Source organism: Thalassophryne amazonica, chromosome 7 (genome assembly GCF_902500255.1).
Source record: "Thalassophryne amazonica chromosome 7, fThaAma1.1, whole genome shotgun sequence".
NCBI classification, from domain to species: Eukaryota; Metazoa; Chordata; class Actinopteri; order Batrachoidiformes; family Batrachoididae; genus Thalassophryne; species Thalassophryne amazonica.
This window is the reverse complement of record NC_047109.1, coordinates 49,940,916-49,965,760: the sequence shown is the minus strand read 5'-3', so window position 1 is coordinate 49,965,760 and position 24,845 is coordinate 49,940,916. Positions and strand designations below refer to the sequence as shown.

Sequence of the window (24,845 nt, the reverse complement as noted above, 5' to 3'; positions counted from 1 at the left end):
CAACCAGGGTGCCGCGGCACCCTAGGGTGCCGTGATCAATCGTCAGGGGTGCCGTGGGTATTTTTCATATTCGCGATTATTTTTCATATTCGCGATTACCGTGAATTATTTATTTTATCCACAAAGCATAAAACGACTCAGAATCTGATGTCAAACGTGCTGCAGCCTCGCTCTCGTCTTAAGGCGGGACAATAACAAAGAGGCTGACGGCCGATTAAAACAGTGCCGTCTTCTTCAAAAGCCGTCTAAAATGCGGAGCTGTCAGTGTGTGTGTGCATGCGCGCACGGAGTCAACAGGCTGCAGACTGCGAGGGAGGGGGTGGGTGAGGGAGATTCCTGAATGCAGGCGCGACACGTTCAGTGCGCATCGAGCGCGGAGCAGAGAGGATTTTAACCCGAGTGAACGTTAACAAAACGGAAACGTGAAGCTGCCTTTACTTCTCTCTGAACTTTCTCGTCATATGCTGAATTTATGAGATCATGAGATGAAATAAACAGTCAAATATCTTAGCTAACACGGAACGTCCTTGCAATGTTGCTGGGAGGTTACATTTTCATTGCACAATTGGGAACGTTCTGTCCACCTCCTGGCAACTTCCATCAGGAACGTTTACTTGTTACAGTTTTTGGACGTTTCTTTGGAACGTTGTACTTACGTTGAGGGGACGTTCTATTAACTACATAATTCACCAGCCTTATCAATCTATATATTGATTGATAAGGCTGGTGAATTGGTATTGTTGTAAATTTAAATAAAATGATTCCTGTATTTTCTTTCTTAACACTTATATTTTATAACTTGCTTAATTTTCCGAACGTTTTCATTCTCAGGGATACTTTAGTAGGCCTACCGTCCCGATGATAGTCTAGTCCGGATTGACCGGTCGATCGCATGGGGGGGGAGAACTCCCACGGTTCATTCTATCTGCGCATGCGCAGGGTCAAGAGGTCGTGAGGAGCTACAGTGGAGAGTGACGCGAGCGTATAATGGCGGAGGAAAAAGATCCCAAATGTATCATTTTCATCCAGAGTGGGAGGAAGATTATTTTTTCGTTTATTCAAATGGCAAATCCATCTGCCTTATCTGCAATGCAAATGTGGCATTACCGAAGAAAGGGAATTTGGAGCGGCATTTTAAGACGATCCACAAGAGCTACGATGCTAGCTTCCCGGCTAAAAGCCGTCTTGCAGCACAACAGGCCGTTTTCCCCGCGGACAAATACCACCAGTAAGGCTGCAACCACAGCTTCTTATCGTGCCAGCCGTGTTCTGGCAAAAACAAAGAAATCATTCAAGGATGGTGAAATTGTGAAAGAAGCTTTCATGGAAGCTGCAGCTGTGCTCTTTGCCGATTTTAAAAATCAGAAGGAGATCGTGTCTGCAGGATGTGCAGCTCTCAAGAAAGTCTGTTGCACGACGATGCGAGTTAATGGCGGAGGATATTGATCGGCAACTGAGGAATGATATTGAGGTATGTGAGTGTTTTTCTCTGCAATTCGATGAATCCACTGATACTGTGGACGTGGCTCAGCTATGTGTTTTTATTAGAATGTTTTTTGACAACATGAATGTAAAAGAACTGCTGAGCATTTTACCTTTGAAAGGCCACACGAGAGGCACAGATATGTTTCAGGTTTTTATGGAATTTGTTAATAAGAGCCAGCTGCCCCTCTACAAACTCATTTCTATAACCGAGCTGCCAGCTCGATGCCATCTTAATAATGTATTTATACAAACAACCATGTCATCAAATTTCATTGCATGAGAGGCCTATTAACTGATCGAGTAGTTCTGTTGTGTTTATATACGTGTTCCTGCTTTCAGCAGCATTGTAGCTGTTTCATGTATACTAAACTTGAAGCAACTTTGTAACAGATGGTACACAGCAACGACTCGACAGACTGGAGTCAAAGGTGGACCGCATACTACAACTACTGTGGAGGAATCAGGCTGCTGAAGAAGCTGACTGCATTGGAGATAATGCAGGCCAGACTTAAAACAACGGAGGAGCTGGACCAATTCAGCAAAACGCTGGAGGACCAGGAGTTTAGGAGGACAGTGGTAAATTATTGTTCGTAACACTTTTGCAGAAGTGGTTATTTTCACAAAAGTTGCATATTGCCATTGCACACATACTTCTTTTTACTCTGTCATAGGTGAATCTGCTGAAACAGCTATCTGGATCAATGCTGAACTCCTTTGCCAGGATGATGCTCGGTGAAATTGGGATGTGGCGGTTGTGGGCTGGCGTCAGCCTCAAAGGATGGAAAGGGAAGAAAGCCCTGCAGCCTCTCACTCTCTAGAGTTTTGAAGAGTAAGTTATCAAGGTGTCTCACTGCATCATTTAATTTTAGTTAGCAATTAAAAAGAATTTTATCGTTTCTCCAGTTAAAAAAGAGGAAAATACAAGACCGTTTTTTTATTTTGTTTTTGTGACAGAAGCCTTCAGCAACAAGATGGAAATTTTACCAGATGCTATTGATGATGCGTTAACTGAAACACTGCGCCATGCAGCAAAGAGGGTAAGTAGTTAAACTTTTATGGCATCAGCAACTCACAGGTGACTTGTACTAGCACCATGGCCACACCTAGTCATTCCCTTCAATCAAATCCCGGTCCAGTGTTGACTGTTTCAAGAGTGAAGACCGTGACTGGCTCACATGCACCCCAGCTCTTTGGAGCAATCTCTCTCTCTCTCTCTCTCAATCTGTTCCTCACATTCTGTATTCTCTTTCCACAAACATCTTAAAACCTATCTGTGTGGCCTCACCTTCCCTCCATAGTGTAACTGTCACTCGGCTGTGTTGACAATTGGAATTCATTCATTCATTATTGGTTTATTTGACAGGGACAGTGCATATTAATGAACGTACAATTGTTTATAGACAGTATATATACGAGGTCTGTCAATAAAGTATAGGTCCTTTTTATTTTTTTCAAAAACTAAATGGATTTCATTCATATGTTTTTACGTCAAACATGCTTGAACCCTCGTGCGCATGCGTGAGTTTTTCCACGCCTGTCGGTGACATCATTCGCCTGTGAGCACTCCTTGTGGGAGGAGTCATCCAGCCCCTCGTCGGAATTCCTTTGTCCCGATGCGCGGACCTGTCCGCACGTCTTTCATTAAAAAAATCTCCTTTAACAGTGGAATATCCGGATAAAATGCTGAAACCAACTTCTTTTGAAACTTCTCTGTTCTCTCACGACGTCCTGGATCAATAGAGCCTGAAATGTGGAGGTTTTCAGCTTGAAACAGGCTGACGCCGGCGCCTGGGAGCGCTGCGTGACGTCCCACTCCGTGGGAAGTCCTTAAAGCAACAGTATCACCTCAAAATCTCTCATCAGCCGTTAAAATTTTCACTGAAAACCAGCCTAATATTGAGCCTTGTGGAAGACCAACATAACTAGGGAGATACGAGGATGTGGCACCATCCACAACAACACGCTGCTTTCTGTTCGAAAGATAGGATTGAAACCATTGAATAGTATCCTCTGAAAAATTAAAATATGAATTGTAAAAATTGAGATATTGAATTAAGGATTCTGCATATTAATACATGGACTGGTTGAGCGCCCTTGAACTTCACTGTGCTGAGGGGACTGGCACTATAGAAGTTATTGTATAGTATTTTTATGAATGGTTTTCTTTGTTTTTTAGGCAAAGAAGGAGGATGAAAGAATTGGTACTGGTGTTAATGCTGACTCAGATGCTGGGGTGGATGAAGCCCTGGGCGACGATGTGGATGCTGATGCCATGGACCATTGTGTAGTGAATGATGACGCCATGGACGGCAGTGCCATGAGTGATGATGCCACAATTAGTCATGGGTCAGATGAGAGGTGATTCATTTTATACTGAGAACTTATGCCTCCCCCTCTGTAAGGTGCGGGGGAGACATGAAATAAGTGCCCAATTTTCTTTGCACAACTTTTTTCCTGGATGCCATGATCATCAACTCGACTGGACTGACGCTGTTTGTTTTGATCCACCTTTTTTGATCCACCCAACATTGTGGGAACAAATCAAAAGCTGTGTTCACTACGGGGACACGTTCGGCACTATTCAGGATTATTTGAGTTTTGGTTTTTTTTGTTTTTTTTTACCGATGACGAACAATGCGTAAAAAAGTCTGACCGATGCAACTACATCGGTCCAAACCGGTCTTGATCCGGGACTGATGTTGCTGCTTTAAAGGGTGGGCGGTGGAGACATCTTCAGTTTTTGTTTAACGTTGACCCTTCTAGTTCATTTTATACTGAGAACTTATCCATGGCGTAATGCTATTGTAACTGTAATAATACTGGATGATGTCACCTGGCTTAGTACCTGAGAGATTGCAGTGTATTTTACCTGTTTCTATGACTGTATTATTTTATGTGTTTATTTATTTATGTAAGGTAAATTATTCTATTGAATTTTTATTGCACTGAAGTCACTGAGAAAAGAAATTTCATTTTCTAGTGTATTCAATTGCACAGTGAAAATAATCTTTAAACCTTAGTCATGGGTCACATCATGGATGAGAACTGATCCCTGGCTTAATGCTATTGTAATTGTAATAATACTGGAGGGCGGATGAGAACTAATCAAGTTACTGAGAACTTGTCCATGGCTTAATGCATTGCTATTGTAATAATACTTCTAAAGTAATAAACTTGCAATTTACAGACTCATGCAGTGTTCACAGTGTTCCTTCGTGTTGGGGGACATTGCAACAATGTTGCAGCAATGTTGTGTCACAACCTCCTGAGGACGTTCTAGTTTGGTTGGTTGGCAACGTTCTTGGCAACATTCCTGGAACGTTGTGGAGAGTCTACAAATGAACGTTCCTACACCGTTGTGATGCAGCGTTACTGCCACTTTGATGTAACGTTCAGGCAACGTTCCAGTGTTAGCTGGGATATTTAAAAAATGAGAATATATGAATGAACTGAGCCACAAAAAAAAAAAAACAATGTTCAGATGCAGAGATCACAAAAAGCAGGTGAGAACTCTGAACTTTAACAGCTGTTATTTTCCAAAGGTATTTATTTGTTCAGTCTTGAGCTTAATGCAGTGTTTAAGCACAAAACGTGACTGATGAGGAGAAACAATTTCAGAAATGCAACAGAAACAACCACAAATCAGAAAAAGTTGGGACTGTATGTAAAATGAAGATAAAAATGTTGCACCATTCCCAGTTTCTCAACTCACAGAAGCCAAACGTTCTTCCAGAGTTGTGTAATTATACTACAATAGTAGAATATAAAGAAGGGGGAAAAAAATAGACAATATATTCGTCAATCACAATTATTTGTCTGACAATTAATCATCTCCAGAAATTTCTAATCGTGACAGCCCTACTTGAGATCAGAGCGCAAAATGCTTGAGGATTTTCGAAATGCTGTGTTTTCTGTATCAATTTTCTATTGCGATAATTGGGTTTTGCGCAAAACCAGAGGTAATAGCCTTATAATATTATTTTGGTTGGTGGTGTGCCGCAGGATTTTGTAAATATAAAAAGGGTGCTGCGGCTCAAAAAAGGTTGAAAATCACTGCTGCAGAGGATAGAGCTGTCCCACTCATAGCTGTCTGCTACAAAACATGTAATAGGCAGGCACTAAAATCTTTGATTTCAGACTTCACAAATGTTTTTAACTGTTAAGCTTTATTCACCTTGCCTGCAAAAACATGTTAGCAGCCTAAAAGTTATCTGAAGCTAATTGGTCCGCTGATGGTTATCAAAGAAATCTGAAAAGCTAATCCGCTATTGAAAACATTAGCTTTGATAATTAGCAGTTAGCGGATTACCGGAACTGTGCCCACCACTGCTGCGGTGCACCACATCATGCCACACACTGTAAAAAAAAAAAAAAAAAAAAAAAAAAGCTTCACAGGTATCCAGTGAAGGGAGTCTAAAGCAGGCATGACATGATCCTGTTTGTGTGTTTCAGTTAAAAGCCTTGTAGCAGAGTTCTGGATGACCTTAATGCAGTCAAGCTCCTTATTTAGACAGTTAAAAGGATGATTACAATAGTCCGGACGTGAGGATATAAAAGCCCAAATAATCATCTCTAATTCAACTTTGAACAGAAGCGGTTTCAATTTAGAAATATATGAAAGCAACAGTTTTTTTTATTAACTCAGAGTGGCGCGCCAAGGACATTGCTGAGTCAAAAATAATGCCTAGGTTCCACACATAGGGCCGGACAGAAGAAGCTAAAGGACCTATGTGCTGTTTTGGTGGAATGACACTGTCAGGGGCAACAATTAGAGTTAGTTTTCTCAGAATTCCATTTTAGGTAATTATCACTTATCACTGGTTGATGTTAGACTTTGGGACAGCGGCTGTGTGTGTTTCTCCAGGTAAAACTGGAGTTGCGTCAGGAAGGGCATCCAGCGTAAAACTTGTGCAAATTACCAATGCGGATCTGGCTGTATCCACTCTGGCGACCCTGAACAAAACTGGGAGCAGCCGAATAAACAACAACTGGTTGATGTTAGACAAGCAGTTAGTCAAGGAAGATCTGGATATGATCATGAAATGTGGTAAGACACGTCACTGTATTTGCTAATTATCTGACTGAAACAAAGCAGATATAAAAGAAAGAGTACTGGGCCCAAGACAGAACCCTGAGGTGCCCCACAGGTAAACTGACTCGATTCAGACAGAAACTGATTTATAGAAACACTAAAACATCAGTCAGATAGGTATGATTAAAGTCATTCTAAAACCACTCCCAAGAGCCCAACCACATCTCGAAGTCTATTAATCAGAATCTTATGATCAGTGTCAAAAAGCTGCAGACCTAATAAAACCACAAGTGTGTATTTCCAGAGTCGCATGCCATCATGATGTTGCTTGAAACCCTAAATAATGCAGCTTGCAAAAACTCAACTGGCATTCTTCTAAAACTTGATGTTTCTCTAAAAAGTTTCTCCAATATTTTTGTTCAAGAGGTGGGAACCACACGCATCAGAAGTGATGTATAAAAGATATCTGTAACACATAGTCTAATAATACCAAACACTTCTTTAAACAGTGCTGTGGGAAGGGCATCATGAGGAGAGGTGGAAACTTTAATTTGGCGAAGCAGAGCAGTCACTTCGTGCATTGTCACAGGCATGAAAGTTGTCCCCATATGAGGAGGAGGAAGGTCACAGGCAGAACTGTACAAATTTAAAGGAGAAGTGTTTGCCCTAGCATCTGTAATCTTGTCAACAAAGAAATTAAAGGCATTGCTATCAGCCTTAGAAAACAATGGAATTTGGGGGACAGCAGGACAAACAATAGAGCTAATGGTGTGTAGCAAATTTAAATATAATTATTCATCTTTAAGATTAACAGTGTTTCAATGTGCCTCACCAGAAATGCAGCAAATTTAATTAATTTTAGTAATTATTAATCTTTGAGATTAATTGTGCGTCACATGTGGGCATGGTAAATGTAGCAAATTTTAATATTAATAATTATTAAGATCAAATGTGAGAACCAGAAATGTAATGAATTTGAATATCAAGCTTTATAAATCTTTAATATTGAACTGGCCGGTACATAGTACCTGACTCGATCAGCTAAGGGAGGTGCTAGATCCATGAATAATTTTATAGGTTAATTGTAAAACCTTAAAATCTGATCTCACAGAAACAGTGAACAATGTTTTTTTTTTAACACACAGTGAGTGGAAGACATTTGCACAAGATGTTTGACAATGTTGCACGTAACTCTGAATAACTGAATAACTCTGTTCAGTATGTATTTGTCTTGCAGAAGGGGGAGGAATTATACAGTCTGATTGCCACTGGTAGGAAAGACCTCTTGTGGCATTCTGTGGTGCACCTTGGTGGTCTCAGTCTGTGGCTGAAGGTGCTCTGACAGGATGTCAGTGTGGGATGCAGGGGGTGGCAGCTGTTGTCCAGGATGCTGAGCAGTTTCCTCAGCATCCTCCTCTCTGACACCTCCACCACAGACTCCAGCTCAGCCCCCAGGATCAACCCAGCTCTCCTGATGAGCTTGTTGAGTCTGTTTGTGTCACATAACTCTGATGAATTCAAATTTTCACACTACTAACAGTGTCCCAGCATCACCTCTACATGTGCAACAATAGCTGTGGAAATGCGCCACACATTTCCATGGTCATTTCACTTTTTGATTCATCTGAACGTTGGCATGGAGATGGAGGAACCCCATGCTTTTGTGTGTATGCTCATTTTGTACATATAATCGTTCAGAACAAAATTGTAACCTTTATCAGTACCATCCTTAAAGGAGCTGGAGTCGGTTCTCCGCAGAGAACAGCAGGGACAGGGTGCGCAGGACCCGCAGAGACGATCCACTGTGCCCGTAGGATTCATACGCCTGTGGAGGGGCCATCACAGAATACATTGCATCCAAAAAATGAATAATTTCATTTAACATCAAAAATTTTTATTTGTAAAGTGTAAAACATCATACATTGTAACATGACTTCCTGCTGTTAACTTCTCTGGGGTGTTTAGGCCTTTCTTTAACTTTGGTTATTGTGACAAACAAGGATTTCATTACAGTTCGGTCAATAAAATGTTACCAAATCAGCATTTCAGAAATAAATACTGAACTTACGATCTTGTTAACGTCTTACTTTTGTCTTTGTTCAGCACATCAAAAACCAGCTCTGTTGCTCAGTGCCCCCCCAGACAGGGACATCATCACTTCCTAAAATTGAATTTCTTCACCATCAGCAAACAGTTCCTCAGGTTTCCTGTTTAAGCTTGTCACACTGATTCTTGGCCAACATTTATCAGACAACTTGACTTCATTTTATGAACACCACAAAAAAACTCATTCTATTCGTTAACATGACAGAACATTTGTTGTCACTTTTCCATTATGTTAATTAATTTATAGCTGTTTTCTCTTAATTTCTAAACCTGCATCATGTAAAATTTAGGTTTATCACCCCCACTCTTTCAGTTCCTGTTTTCCCCCCTTCAGCTATTTATTGGTCAGTGGCCTGATAAACACCAACACTGGGGAGGTGATGGTCTAGTGGTTAAAGCATTGGGCTTTAACCACATTGGGCTCAGTTCAAATCACACCCTGACTGGAAAATCACTAAGGGCCCTTGGGCAAGGTTCTTAATCCCCTAGTTGCTCCTGGTGTGTGGTGAGTACCTTGAGTACCTACATTCACCCTCACATCGGGGTGAATATGAGGCATTATTGTAAAGCACTTTGAAAAAAGCGCTATATAAATGCAGTCCATTTATTTACCATTTACTGTAATTTTAGCTAAGATCTAAATATCTAAAATATCACCAATGTTCCATACCCACATCTTACAACACAGGGTGAGTATAACTAAAACTCTAAATATGATCCTCAAAATCTGTTCATTAATAAAAGGGACTGAACCAAACATCAGTGCCAGAAAACTAAAGCACAACTCAAAAATGGCAAAAGTGTAAAACAAAGGTAAAGTAACCAAGATCAACATCTAACCAATAGGACCTCAGACAGGGACAAGGGATTGAACCATAGACTGTATATATACTGGACAGAGCCTGTGTGTTGTCACCCATTGCTTTTCTACAGGCTTTGCACGTGATGTTACAGGTCACATTCAATAAAGTTAATGATAAACAATATCACAAAGGGTAGGGTTAGATATACTGAAATAAAAAATAAACGCACCACAAAAACATTACTCGTTTTTCTACAGAAGCTGTGACGGAACCAGGAAAACTCTTTTTTCTCCCGTAGTGTATATTTTGCCGGATACGGCAAACACGCACCTAGCGATATTTGACTGGATCTCCTCACTGATTGGCTAGTTCAAATGACGTCATCGTAGAGGGTATTTCAACATGGCGGCGGCACCCTCGGCATTGAGTGTTGGTGCTAATTTTTCATCTTTAAATGCCGAGTGTTGGTGCTAATTTTTCATCTTTAAATGCCGTTTTGTGTGCCATAAAGTCATTTTGGAACAGAAAATAACCAATAACAATGTCGCTTCAGGTTGTATACTAACACTGTTAGCATACAACATCAAATAAGATGAGAGTTTCACTTAGCGTGAATATTGCAACAGGGACGTCTTAGATGATTCATTAGGGCGTTTCACCGCACAACAATTCAAGTCAAGTTCCAGGTGTTTGTAAAGTGTTAGTGGCTCCATTATGCCGTATTCACACCGGACGACGCGAGTGACAGGTTGCCATGTAATCCCTATGGAAGGACGCGTTGTGGCACCACAAAAGTTCAAGCCACGCAATGGACGTGAATGAAACAACGCGTATGAGGCGATTTTGAGCGACTGGCGTTTGTGGCGTGGCGCACTCCTACCCAAGTTGAAAAATCTGAACTTTTTCATCTTGTCACTTTGCGATGACCAATCAGGGACTGGATATATAGTGACGTGAGATGTCTGGAGTTTATACTTGATGTGGACATGTCCTGTCTCTGGCAGCCAGCCTGTGAGCAGGACTTATGTCCCTTTTGTCCTTTATTTCACAATTCTGACAGAGTTTGAGGGGAGAGTGAGCAGCAGCACCGCAGCAGTGGCAGCAGCCATTTTGTTTTATGTGCGCGCGTGAACGAATCGTCCGTGAGGATTATTTTATTAACTACACAGATGTATAACAAAACAAATGGTGACTGGTTTATAACACAATAATGACAGAGTTGGAGGCGAGAACGAGCAGCAGCACCACAGCAGCGGCAACAGCCAGTTTTATTCACATGCGCGTGCGAACGAATCGTCCATGAAGATTATTTTATTTATTAACTACACAGATGTATAATAAAACAAATGGTGACTGGTTTATGACACAATTACGACAGAGTTTGAGGGGAGAGCGAGCAGCAGCACTACAGCAGCGGCAGCAGCAGCCAGTTTTTTTTTCACATGTGCGCATGAAGGAATCGTCCGTGAGACAATTTTATTAACTACACAGATGTATAATAAAACAAATGGTGACTGGTTTATAACACAATTATGACAGAGCTGGAGAGAAGAGCGAGGAACTGCAGCGGCAGCCAGTTTTTTTTAAATTGTGCACAAACGTGACAGGAGGTCCTCAAACTGGGTCCTGGAGAGGCGGAAGTACCGCTGAAAGCGACCATCATCCAGACGCAGTTCCTGCAGCAAATGATGAAACTCCCCAAATTGGGAACGTCTCATGAGGATGTTGTGAACCCAGGGTTGGCACCACTGGCGACGTTGTCAGCTTTCCACAACAAATAGAGCACAGCAACTCGCTCGGTGTGATCAAGGTCCGGCATGTTGACATGACGGCGAGCGGAATGGAAGCTCCTCCTATTTGATGACCCATTGGGGCTAATTTTCACAGCAAAAGCAGAGCGAGACACCGGGCGATGGTGGCACGTCCTTCCCCAGGCAACAGACGTGAATTTGTGGCATCGCGTGTCGTGCGATGTGAATGTGGCATTATGGTCAGATGCTACGAGGGGAGGAGTCAATGGACACAGCTGCTGTCACTCAAAGCAACCACGCCCAGAATTATACAGAATTTTATTAATTAAAAAGTCTTAAACTAAGAAATTAGAAAAAATTCACCCCTGTATAGTTTTCATGGAGGAGGAAACTATCTATATTGACCAAAACTGTTTTTTGTAATAGGGTGCAAATGTTTATTTCTGCTCTAAAGTTGGACGTTTTAAAATGGGCTACAAAAAGCACCTGCTTTTCATGATGGGGGCATGAAAAAAAATGTGAGACCGAGCTGCTGTTTTGGAGCCAGCCTCAACAGTTGCTGGTGGAAACAAAGTGAACATACTACTTTCATTCAGCAGAGGGCGCAATTATTATTGACTTAAACTGAGTACACTGATCTACAGCCAAAATGCTTCTGAAATAAAGATAGTCAAACTTTACTAATTTTGGGCCATGGAGAATGAAAATGTTGTTTGAAATTGTTGATTGGCTGTAGCTTTAAGAAATGATTAGGAATGCAGCAAATGTGCAATAGCACATTTTGTATAGCACCAAAATTGCGCGCTTATAAAGACCTATTGCATGGTCAATAAAACACAATGACAAATGGTATGAAGAATCCATGTCACGTGACATATAACCCTTTTGCTGATTTTAAAGTGTTACAAAAAGACAACAGGTGAAATATTATACAAACAGTCAAACAAACAAAACAAGACCTATGTTTATGATTTTTCATGAAAACTCTATGTTAACACAATATAATTATGCAGACGCAATTTGTAAAACCTTGTATATCTTGGAAACAGTAGCCAATTAGCCATTGTCATATTTGAATTCAACATGCCAAAATCCATAATAAAAACCCCTTTTTTTCTGAAGCAGACAGTTTCTAAATATTTGTATACCAGTGGTATTAAATGATGTTGCCTTCATTTCAATAGCCAGTAATAATAATACCACAGCATAGACCAAGACCAAGTCTTATGTGACATTTGTGAATGTAACTTCATATTGTAGTGCTTGACAAAGTTTTCTGAAAGTAATCTCTTGCTCATATTATTATTATATCCACTATTGATGAATGAGACCACAGGTATTCACCTTGGGCTTGCAGTCTTGCCTTTTACTCACTGAATTTCTGTCAGATTCCTTGAAATGTGTCATGACATTGTGCACTCCAGAGAAACAAATATGTAATTCTCTTCCAAATGTTTTTCAACATTTGAATTAATTTTTTACCCATTTGTTGACAAACTGAAGGTCTACTCCTCAAAGATTCAGCTTTTCCTGGACACTGCTTTAGTACCAAATCATGATAACAGTCACCTGTTGACGTCACCTGTTTTAAACATCATTATATATTTTTTCTCTTTTGCTTCATTACCGACCCTAAACTGCCTCTTTTCCAACTTTTTTGGAATGTGTTGAGGACCTTAAATGCATGAATGGATGTATATACATAAATGAAATGAAAACCAACTGGCCATTGAATTGAATTTTCAATAGGCAGCCAGGTAGGGGTCAATTGAGGAATTACACAGGGGTCAAAATTAAAAATGCTCAAATCATTTTGAAACTACACTACATTATTTGTCTTATCGTAAAGATTCCAAAAAGATATAGTTTGGACTATCTATGACTGAATGATCAGGAGCTATAGGGTAAAAACAGCAAAAATGGTGACAAAGGTCAGTTTCAGTTTGTACAGGGGTCAAAAGTTAAAGTTCCTTCAGTTTTGGTAAAAAGTGATGCAAATTATTGGTTGAGCTAATAGGATTAATAAATGGAATAGTTTTGATTGTGTTGAATGTTTGGTCTCCAAAGTAAAGGTCAAACAAGGTCAACATCCATTGGATTCTACGACATGTGACATAAGTTACGCTGTAACATGATAACTAAGCATGATACATGGTCCAAACTATTCCTTTTTAAAACCCTGTTAACTCAACTAATAATTTGCATTTTTTTTTTTTTTTTAACCAAAATTGGAGCAACTTTAACTTTCGACCCCTGTACAAACTGAAACTGTAAGTGTATTTTTCTTATTACATGCATACACCCTTTCGTCATCCATGGTCGATCTTGGATTTTTTGTTTTCTGTAGTCTTGTTTAATTGGACAATTTTTATCATATAATGATGTAAATATTTGTAAAAAAGTTTCATATGCACTATCAACATCACTTTCACTGTATACCTTTTCCCAGTTTTGCTCCTGTAAATCCTTCTTTAGTGTGTTCATGTTTTCCTCTGTCCGCACTCGCCTGTATTTTATTTTCTCCTCTGGCTGATTCCGCCGATGGTTTCTATTATAAACGATGAAAACTGGTAGATGATCACTAATGTCATTGATTAATAATCCACTCAGTGTTATTCTCAATATCATTGCTGAATATATTATCAATTAAGGTGGCACTATGGGATGTAATTCTGCTTGGCCTGGTGATTTTTGGATATAAACTCATACTGTACATTATACTGATAAATTCATCTGTTATTTTATGCTTATTTGGATTGAGCAGATCAATATTTAAGTCACCACAAATGAACACAGTTTTTTGATTAGTTTTTGAGAACATTTTTCCCATACAGTCAGTGAATGTTTCAATACTAGATCCTGGTGCTCTATATATACAGCTGACTAATACATTTTTGCTTTTTTCTTCACATATTTCAATAGTTAAACATTCTAATAAGTTATCGATCACAGTTGTCATATTGTCTACTATTTTATAATCCATGTTCTTATCCACATACACAGCCACTCCTCCTCCACTCTTATTCTTTCTGTTTATACAGTTAAATTCATATCCATCCAGTTCAAAATCCATTCCTTTATCTTCATTGATCCATGTTTCTGATATAGCAATTATGTTAAATATTTTTTTAAATTGACTTAAATATTCTTTAATGTTGTTAAAGTTTGCATATAGACTTCTGCTGTTGAAATGGATTATTGATCATTTGTTATCCGTTTTAATGATCCGATTAAACTGTTCATCTGTATAATAGCAACAACTGTCATTGATATTTGAGAAGAAATTATTGTCCGGGTCTATATCGTGCTCCAAGTCCAGTACATTGTGGTCTGTGTATTTAAATGTTCTCAGTTCTAGTTTTCCATGATCAGCAATCCTTTGAGTTATATCCTTCTTGTCTCCAGATGTAGATGAATAGGTAGTAGATGAATAGGTTCCTCTGGTCTGTGTCATGGTGTTGTGATGTGTTTGTGTCCTCATACCTTATTGGTCGTATTTGTCCAGTTCCTCGATGTTCCTGATTACCATAACCTTCGCTTGTTCTGGTGTTCCATTCAATTTGATAAATGTTTTGCAGTTGGATGTCCATGTCTGTTGAATTTTTCCCTGCTTTTTTAAGAGACGAGCTTTCCTGGCGATGTCTGCGTTTCTTTTGGTCAAATGTTCATTTATGAATACGTTTGTTCCTTTGAGTTTCCGTCCCTGTTTTAACAATGCCATTTTATGTTTTCTGTTGACAAACCTCATTATAACTGCTCGCTTGTCTTCATCCTCTCTCCTGGGCAGGGGGTGGCACGCTTCAATGTTATTACAGTCCATTTGAATATCTTTAGATTGCAGGAAGTCAGCCACCTGTTGTTCCACTGAGCTGGTCTCCTGCTCACTGGCCTCCCCTCCGCTGTCTTCTGACACCGCCCGTGCGTAGGATCGAGGTTTAATATGAATTCCTGTAATAATAACGTCGTTCATCCTTGTGTACTGTTCCAACTCCGCAACACGGTTCTCCAGGTACACCAGATGCCGGTCTTTCTCTACATTCTGGATCCGGAGAGCCTTCACTTCTTCCACCAGCTCCATAATGGATTTCTGCTGCATTTTAACAACAGAGATTTCCTCAGACAAAAAGTCCAGGGACTTCTTGATATCGTCTCCCTCCTCCGCCGTCAGTGCCTTCTTCGGACCCATGGTCAGATAACTCCGCACTGGCGCCTCGGGCCTCGGTAAAGCCACGCCGGTGAAACTGCGCTGGCACCTCGGGCTTCAGGTGGAGTCGCGCCGGTGGATGTGCACTGATGCCTCGGGCCTCGGTGAAGCCGCGCCGTTGGAACTGCGCTGATGCCTCGGGCTTCAGGTGGAGCCGCGCCAGTGGAAAACAATCCTGCTGTGGATCAGTGAACTTCACACTAATAATGTGATTATTAACTGTCAGATGACAATGTAAAACCTCTTAATCATTCTAAAATCGATTGTAAGCAGAAACAAGGCAGTTTAAGCGCAAACGGGGCGATAATCTCTTAATTGCTGCTAGCGCTCAGTCATGACGCTGCTACCGCTCCGCCATCTTAGGTGTGATGTGCTTTTTGCCGTTTTTACCCCATAACTCCTGATCATTCAGTCATAGATAGTCCAAACTATACCCTTTTGGAATCTTTACAATCATACAAAGAATGTGGTGTAGTTTTCAAAATGATTTGAGCATTTTTTTTATTTTGACCCCTGTGTAATTATTCAATTGACCCCTACCTGGCCGCCTATTGAAAATTCAAGTGGCCAGTCGTTTTTTTCAAATGAGTAATGTCTAAGGAGTATTTGTGCCAACTTTGGTGCTTGTATCACCATTTGCATGATTTTGCTCTAAATATTCTCTTAGCTGCTGCACTATAAGCATCACATTGGGGGGGTTATTTCCATACCCTGAAGACATGCACACATTTACCACCATAGGGATCCTCTGCATGCTACCAGACACGTCTATAGATACAGCATGTTTAATACTTTTGAATGAAAATGTTTCCCTGTTAATCAGTTAATTTTAGTGTCATGTATATAATCAGAGTAAACCCTTCTAAAAATCCATTACTCTATGAGAGGTGTTATGATCCCGAATGTTTTATGACTTTGCTCTTGTTGCATCTTTCTGTATGCAGTGAACCTTTGTGTCGTGTCTGCTGACCTCTGTGTGTTTTTTCCTGTTGGGTGGTGTTTTCCTTCCGGACAGCACCGTGTGAGATGGAGGGTGGTGGGACAACAGCAGCAGTGGTGTGCCTGGTCGTCCTGCTGCTGTGTGCAGGAGCGTTGGCTCTTCTTCTGTGGTACAGGTACATTAATGCACACAGACAAGATGCAGCCAATGAGTCATCCTGCACTTACACAAATCTCCTTTCAGACTGTGCTCTGAAGATAAAGCAGCACACCGACACAAAATAAAACACTGGTGTTGGCTGCTGTAAGAAGACAGAGCAACCGTGGCGTAAAACGAAAAAACATTCCATCCTGTAACATAAGTGATGCACATGAAGCTGGACGGGTCAGACTATGGCTGCTGATAGAAAAATGATCACGTTTACTCACAATCACAATCAGACTTCTGGCTTCTTTTCAGGCGGAGGCAACATAACAACAGAAGAGAGAGGCTGCATGAGGACGTGGATGACAAACTGTAAAAAGAGGCTCAAACACTCAGCGGTCTCACAGAAGGAAAGGAAATGGAGCAGACTCTGTGGGGGGAGCTTAATGAGCAGCGTGACCTTGCACTGCAGTAAAACAATGTGAAAAGTAAACAGTCGGTTTGAAAATGTCAGACTGGAGTGATTGAAGCTCATACCTTTGCCAACCTCTGGGGCCTCATTTATAATGATGTCGTTTCACATGACAGTATTAATGCCAACTAATATACATACGAAATATACATTAATCTACTGGTTCGTCATATTGTCACAAAAAGTGCACAGTTTTCGTCATGGGAGCACAAATTTATTCTAATTCATTCCATGACGGGTGCACGTAATTAAAAGTGCAGCGGTGGGGGGGTCGGGGTGGTTATGGTTAGGATTAGGGTTAGTAATAGTGAGTTTAAAAAAAAACCCAGTCACGAAAATTTGAATCACTTCGAGACAGCAGCACGAAAAAAAAAACGTGGGACTGGGCTGATTAATGCATACACTGTGGAATATACAACCCCAATTCCAATGAAGTTGGGACGTTGTGTAAAATGTAAATAAAAACAGAATACAATAATTTGCAAATCCTCTTCAACCTATATTCAACTGAATACACCACAAAGACAAGATATTTAATGTTCAAACGAATAGACTTTTTTGTTTTTGTGCAAATACGCGTATTTGCTCATTTTGAAATGGATTCCTGCAACACATTTCAAAAAAGTTGGGCCAGTGACCTGAGAGACCTTCGATCCTCAGACGGCACTGCATTAACAACTGACATCATTGTGTAAAGGGTCTTACTGTGTGGGCTCAGGAACACTTCAGAAAACCATTGTCAGTTAACACAGTTCATTGCTACATCTACAAGTGCAAGTTAAAACTCTACCATGCAAAATGAAAGCCATATATCAACAACATCCAGAAACACTGCCACCTTCTCTGGGCCCAAGCTGATTTGAAATGGACAGACGCAAAGTGGAAAAGTGTGCTGTGGTTTGATGAGTCCACATTACAAATTGTTTTTGGAAATAATGGATGTCGTGTCCTCTGGACAAAAGAGGAAAAAGACCATCCAGATTGTTACCAGTGCAAAGTTCAAAAGCCAGCATCTGTGATGGTATGGGGGTGTGTTAGTGCCCATGGCATGGGCACCATCAATGCTGAAAGGTACATCCAGGTTTTGGAGCAACACATGCTGCCATCCAAGCAACGTCTTTTTCAGGGGCGTCTTCAGGGCAATTTCCATAAATGATTTGCAGAGGTGATCAGAAGGTTTATTTATATGAATGTTAAAGTCACCAATGATCAGAATGTTATCTACACTAGTTGACAAGTTAGAGATGAACGCACCAAATTCATCTAAGAATTCAGAATATGGGCCAGGAGGCCTATATACAGTGACAACGTAATACGACTGATTTTTATTCTTCTTACCTTGGCAATGTGTAATATCCTGAGCAGAGCGGCGAATCAGATGCTCAAACGAGTGATATTTGTAACCCCCAACAGCTAATAAGCTAAACCTAGATTTATAAATTTATAATTTTATCCTCAATTTCAACATCATCCAATATAGTAATGGGTATTAAGTTTGGAAAGCAAATCCCTCTATGATTTTTATGGACATGACTATGGAAGCAGGCCATAGTCTCAACTTGTTGAAATTCCCTCCGTGGAAAATAAACTGCACTATCACCATAGTGGATTTTCTGCACTAAATTCCCTGCTAAGCTAATGGATTCCACACCCACATTTGTCATAAGCCTTGCAGGGTCTCTAATCACCTGCTCCGTGGCCTGCTGTAGATTCCTAACGTTACCCTCCCTGTAGAGCTCTATCTATGTTCACAGACAAGATGGCAGCATCTTCCACAGTAGGGTGGAGACCGTCCGGCATCAGCAAGCCACGGCAGCCCCAGAACTAAGGCCAATTATCAATAAAGCTAAAGCCTTGCTGTCTACAAAACTGCACCAGCCACCTATTTAATAATGTCAGCCTGCTAAACGCCTCATCAGTACCCCGGAAGGGGAGGGGACTTCTTTAAATGGGGTATTTATAGTGACTATGGCTTGAAAATTGTTTGATTGTGCTCCATCAGAGTAAATGTTTGAAACCAAAGCAGCGTTTGTTGTGGTGTTTGTTCAAAGTTGAACAGCACAATCATGTTTGGCCGAGCACACAGCTCCTTTTTTTCATTTTCAGCTTATCCAGTTTTACCCAGTTTTTGCACTTTTTTGGATCGTGGGTGATTGTAGTAGAAAAGGCACCCTGTGGAATAGCCATGTTAGAGAGGACGCCATCATCACAACCTCAAAGTCTGTTGATCACGAAGGAAGACTTGAATTCAAAACTGACATTTAAAAAATGACTCTGCCTTTGTCCTAGTGATGTTAATGGTAACTTGTTTAGATTTTTATGGTGTAGGCTTCTTCCTCCTTGGTGGACAGAGTTTCAGGTCATGGTGTTTGAGAGCTCTGCAAACCTTAGGTGATGTCACATTTCTATCTGATGCCTCCAGTTCCATCAATTCCTGAGACAGCCATGTTCCTAACAAGATGAAAAGCATCAATACCAGCTGCAGTCGGGTGATAACCAAAATATAATCTAAAACAAAAGCACACAACTAGGTGATATCATATGCACACTGTACATAAATATTAAAAAAAACAACAACAACACAATAGACAAATTGAGTCAAAACTGTCGTCTATCCACAGATTGGTGAGCTAGTTTAAAACTTAAAAAAACAAAATATCAGCCGGTGTTCATTTTCACACTCACCATATTATGTAATTTTTAAAAAAACAAACTATTTCTGCAGTACTGTGGTGGATATGAGGAGAAAAAGATAATCCAAGGGTCAGAGGCCACTTAAGGACAGTACATTTCATAACAATGAGGAAAAAGCAAAGGGACGTCTTTCGTGTGGGAGTTTTAAGTTGAGATCTTTTCTCTAAACTAATTACCTGAAATTATTCAACTAAATGTGCTGTTTTTACACCTACGAGTATAAGTCCTCAATGCAGAAAAAGATTTGCCTCATAGCTGTCTGAGCTGGAACACAACGATGAAATATTCTGAAAATAAAGTGAGTGGGAGGTGGAACACTAATACTTATTACCATTACTGTGTCAGATTGTTGCCCAGTGTTTTATTTATTTCATTTTAAAGGTTCATCTGATTCTCAGGTTGAACTGTGTTCAAAGAAAAACACATTTAATATCTGTGGTACTGTTAAAATGTCAGCCTGTATGTCGTCTTCTCCAGGATAAATTAATTGAAAAAGGAACAACAAAAAGCAATGATAATAAAAAAAAAAAATATGAATACTAATAAGTTTAGTTTCAGGCTACAATACAAACAAGTCTTTTGCATAGGTAAAACCATAAAGCACTAAAATTGAATTGATCATGGCTACAAGAACAAGATACAGTGCATTCAGAAAGTATTCACAGCACTTCACTTTTTCCACATTTTTTTTATGTTATAGTCTTATTCCAAAATGGATGAAATAAAAAAAATAGACACACAATACCCCATAATGACAATGTGAAAAAAGTTAAAAATAAAAAACAAAAACTAAGAAAAGAAATCACACATACATAAGTATTCACAGCCTTTGCCATGACGCATCCTGTTTCCACTGATCATCCTTGATATGTTTTTACAGCTTAAATGGAGTCCACCTGGGGTAAATTCAGTTGATTAGATATGATTTGGAAAGATACACACTTGTCAACATACAAGTATAACGTCCCACAGTTGACAGTGTATGTCAGAGCATAAACCAAACATGAATTCAAAGGAATTGTATGTAGTCCCCTGAGACAGGATTGAGCACAGTGGCCTCCATCATCTGTAAATGCAAGAAGTTCAGATCCACCAGGACTCTTTGTAGAGGTGGCTGCCCGTCTAAACTGAGCGATCGGCAAAGAAGGACCTTAGTCATATCCCATGGGATAAAAAAGCTTTTCAACCTGGTTCTCAAGACCAGGCACCTAAGTGGCTCTACTCTACTCTTTTCTACTTTTCTATTTCACTCTTCCTTTTTAGATATTTAAATATACCTTAGTATACTAGCATAGTTCCACCTTAGAACTGGAATATAATATATAAGATATACCTTAATGAATTTTTATGGAGGTGACCAAGAACCCGATGGTCACTCGGTCAGAGCACCAGCATTCCTCTGTGGGGAGGAGAACCTTCCAGAAGGGCAACCATCTCTGCAGCAATCCACCAATCAGACCTGTATGGTAGAGTGGCCAGACAGAAGGCACTCCTTAGTATAAGGCACAAGGCAGCCTGCCTGGAGTTTCCCAAAAGGCACCTGAAGGACTCTCAGACCATGATAAACTAAATTCTCTGGTCTGATGAGATAAAGATTGAACTCTTTGGTGCGAATGCCAGGTGTCAATGTTTGGGGGAAACCAGGCACCATCCCTACAGTGAGGCATGGTGGTGGTAGCATTATGCTGTGGGGATGTTTTTCAGTGGCAGGAACTGGGAGACTAGTTAGGATTGAAAACCTGCTGCAGAGCGCTCTTGAAATCAAACTGGGGTGATGGTACATCTTTCAGCAGGACAATGACCCTAAGCACACAGCCAAGATATCAAAGAAGTGGCTTCAAGACAACTCTGTGAATGTCTTGGAGTGGCCCAGCCAGAGACCAGACCTGAATCCAATTGAACATCTCTGGAGAGATCTGAAAATGGCTGTGCCTCGATGCTCCCCATGCAACATGATGGAACTTGAGAGGTACAGCAAGACGAATGGGCAAAACTGCCCAAAGATAGATGCACCAAGCTTGTGGCATCATATTCAAGAAGAGTTGAGGCTGTAATTGCTGCCAAAGGTGCATCAACACAGTATTGAACAAAGAGTGTGAAAACTTATGTGCATGTGATTTTGTAGTTTTTTATTTTTAATAAATTTCCAAAATGTCCCCCCAAAAAATTATGTTGTCATTATGGGGTGTTGTGAGTAGAATTTTGAGGGGGGAAAATGAATTTACTCAATTTTGTAATAAGACTGTAACATAAAATGTTGAAAAATGAAGCATTGTGAATACTTTCTGGATGCACCGTATGTCCACATGTGCCCAGTAGGACTGACTGCATGGCGCCCTGACACTGAGCAGCTATGACAGAACTCAGCAGTATGCAGTGTCTTAGTATTGCCATTAGTATTGCTACTTTATGAGAGGCTTCTTAAAAATGTCCAACAATGTAAAATTCTTCATCGTTTTGTAGCTACACCTGACAAGCACCAGAATTCACACAAAAAAACAAAAACCGGATTCCAAACATGTTTTTCTGTATCAGTATAATCAGTTGTAAAAATAGCCTTGTAGACCATTGTGAACAAGGTAGAAAGCATTAAATGCACAATTAACAGCGCAGATTGGTGGCAATGCGTAAAAGTTGGTGAAAGTGGACAATCGGATACAATATGGCATAATCAGCAAAAATGTAGGGAAAAAAATCATATAATGAAAATTGCACATTATCGATTGTAATCAGTTACAGTCATAATAAATCGGTTAAATAATAGTTGGTCGCAATAAGAACTGCGATAACATGAATTTTGACTCACATTTTTTTAACTGGTCCCGATTTCCTTAATTTTGAAATTGGAGTGGGAATTGAGGCCAAAATCGGTAATGGGAAATGGCCCACAGGACAGATTTATTGACCTTGACCTCGCAGCTGATATCGTAATCTTTTGGAATCAAACTTGTGAAACTAAGTAAGGAGTCAGTGTATCTGGGTTTTGTTGTGTGGGCCGCCGAAGAGGAGGTACTGCTGGCCCACCACCAGAGGGCACCCTGCCTGATAGCAGGTTTCAGGCAGCAGAGGGCGCAGTGGCCAGGCCAAATCCACCAGGTGCACCGGAGGCTGTCAGCAGCTGTCACTCATCACCACTATCCATAAAAGCCTGGGAGAGACACCATAACTCTGCCGAGTTATCTGCTTACCTCAGGTAAACCAACTCAGCCATTTTGTGCCGTACGCACATTCAAAGTTACTGAAGTCTTTGCAGTTGTGACTTATACTTGCAGCTTGTAGCCGAGTTTGTGGATGTTGGAGGAGTTGGCGTCTCCACTCCTCACTTCTGACTTACTGAGTATAACCATTGACACTGCACGTTCTCCAGTTTTCCTCTGCACTCTGGGAGTATCTGGATTTATTCCTTCAGGAGGATTTCTGTGAGTTACTGACTGTTTGCTGGGTGTACACACACCCACCTTAACCTGTGTTTGTTCCTGCCAGCAGTACCGGGTCTGACAGCTGGAGCGGTGGCCACCTGGGGATTCAGGACTTGGCGGCTCTGGTGTGTTGCAGGTCTCTGTTGGCAGTGGAACTTCGTGGGTCCCGGCTCTTCTCTGGATAGGCGTCTCCTACCCTCGGGCCTGCCCACGCAGCACCGTTTTGTAATTGACTGTCTAAAGCATATTTGGGTTTTTGTGCACATTTGCAGAATAAATTGTTATTTATTCGGAAATCCTATTGGCCGTTCATTTACGTCCCCTGGCGTGGGTCCGTGTACTTCACTTTCCCAACAGGTTTGTTATTTTCCCAGAACAAGACTAAGACTCGGTTCAGACTGGGGTTCGCAATGCGGATGGAATCAAATTCAAGTTGAATCCAGCTTTAGCCGGATAGGTTTTTTCTAAATCTGAATAGGTGCTATTCAGATTTGACCCAGATTCACCGTGGTCTGAATGCAAATGTGGCTTAAATCCAGCCAGCTCGAGGTTCATGGCGTCATACCTCTGGATTCGTGGATCCAGCATTCAAGTAGTGTGCAAAGGCTGTGCGCAAACTCCTGCCAAATTCTAAGGCCAACTGTGACCAAACTTTGTATGGTGTCTTGTTTGTCTTTGGTAGGAGTTGGTGATAGCCTCAAAAGAATCCAGAGACCAGAAAATGCAAAACAAGTTGGGTAGGATGTATCGGAATCACAACGTATTTGAAGGCATCACTGCTACAATAAAAATGCATGGGTACAAGAAGACAGCAAGCCAGTGCCATGACAAGATGAAGAACCTCAACGCCAAGAACAAAAAGGTGAAGGATCACAATCCAAAAAGGGGAAAAATTCAGCTCGAGTCAGATTGAGTTTGGATGCAAAAAATAAGTCTGAACGCTGTCTGACTATAAAGCAATCAGGATAGAATCCACTTTGAATTAGACTGCCAACCCTAATCTGAATGGGGTCTAAAAGTCATGCTTTTGACTGTTTGGACTTGACAGTCAGAAGTGTATCTGTATGAAGGTGTTGAACTTGTAGAGACATTCACTAATCTTGGCAGTGACACTTGTGTCTCTGGTTCCTCTGCCTTTGAGGTCCTGAGACATCTGCAAAGAGCTTATGGAATCATGAGGTCATTGGACAGAGGCGTACTGTGATGCTCATGTCTTTGAAGGAGAACGAAAGTCCAAATCCTTAGGGTCCTGCTGCTTCCTGTCTTATTGTATTGTTGTGAGACTCACTCTAATTAGAGTGCCTTGGCATCAACTCAGGACGTGGCACGATTTTGGGTCCAACTGCGCTGAACTACTGAATGAACCTAATGTTTTCAACATTTTTAAAAATCATTTAACCACATACAGCAACATGTCCAGGTACAGGTGCTATCAAAATAAATATAAAAATAGTTAAGCTGTCAAATTTAGATAAATTTACAATTTATGATGATTTATTTAATTAATTTAAAGCTTGATTTATGGTTCTGCAGCTCTGTAACTCTGTGTCATGTCCAGAGACAGTTTTGTTTCTGGATTATGCTTCGTTCCGGACTAATTTGACCCTCAACAAGCTTTTGTTTCTACAATCATCACCTGCAATTCAAATTTAAGCTGTACAATTTCCTCTTATTCAGACTTTGTGTTGTAAAGTTGCGGACTTTTCTGATCCATTTGTAATCAGCGTGCGCACTGCAAAAACTATTAAAATATGAAAGAGTGAAAGCAGAAAAGTGTCAAATCACAGCCTTTTGC

General features: G+C 40.6%; 1 protein-coding gene across 2 annotated transcripts in view; it reads left to right on the top strand.

Annotated features, from left to right (window-relative positions):
• The window catches only part of si:dkeyp-97a10.2, a 42,560-nt gene extending 25,586 nt beyond the window's left edge, over positions 1-16,974 (top strand). For both annotated transcript variants that reach the window (XM_034174129.1, XM_034174128.1), the window contains exons 5-6: positions 16,397-16,496; positions 16,781-16,974. In XM_034174129.1, the coding sequence (XP_034030020.1) occupies positions 16,397-16,496; positions 16,781-16,841 (161 nt within the window). In that variant the 3' untranslated portion in view covers positions 16,842-16,974. The remainder of the gene's footprint in view (positions 1-16,396; positions 16,497-16,780) is intronic.
• The last annotated feature ends 7,871 nt before the right edge of the window (positions 16,975-24,845 follow it).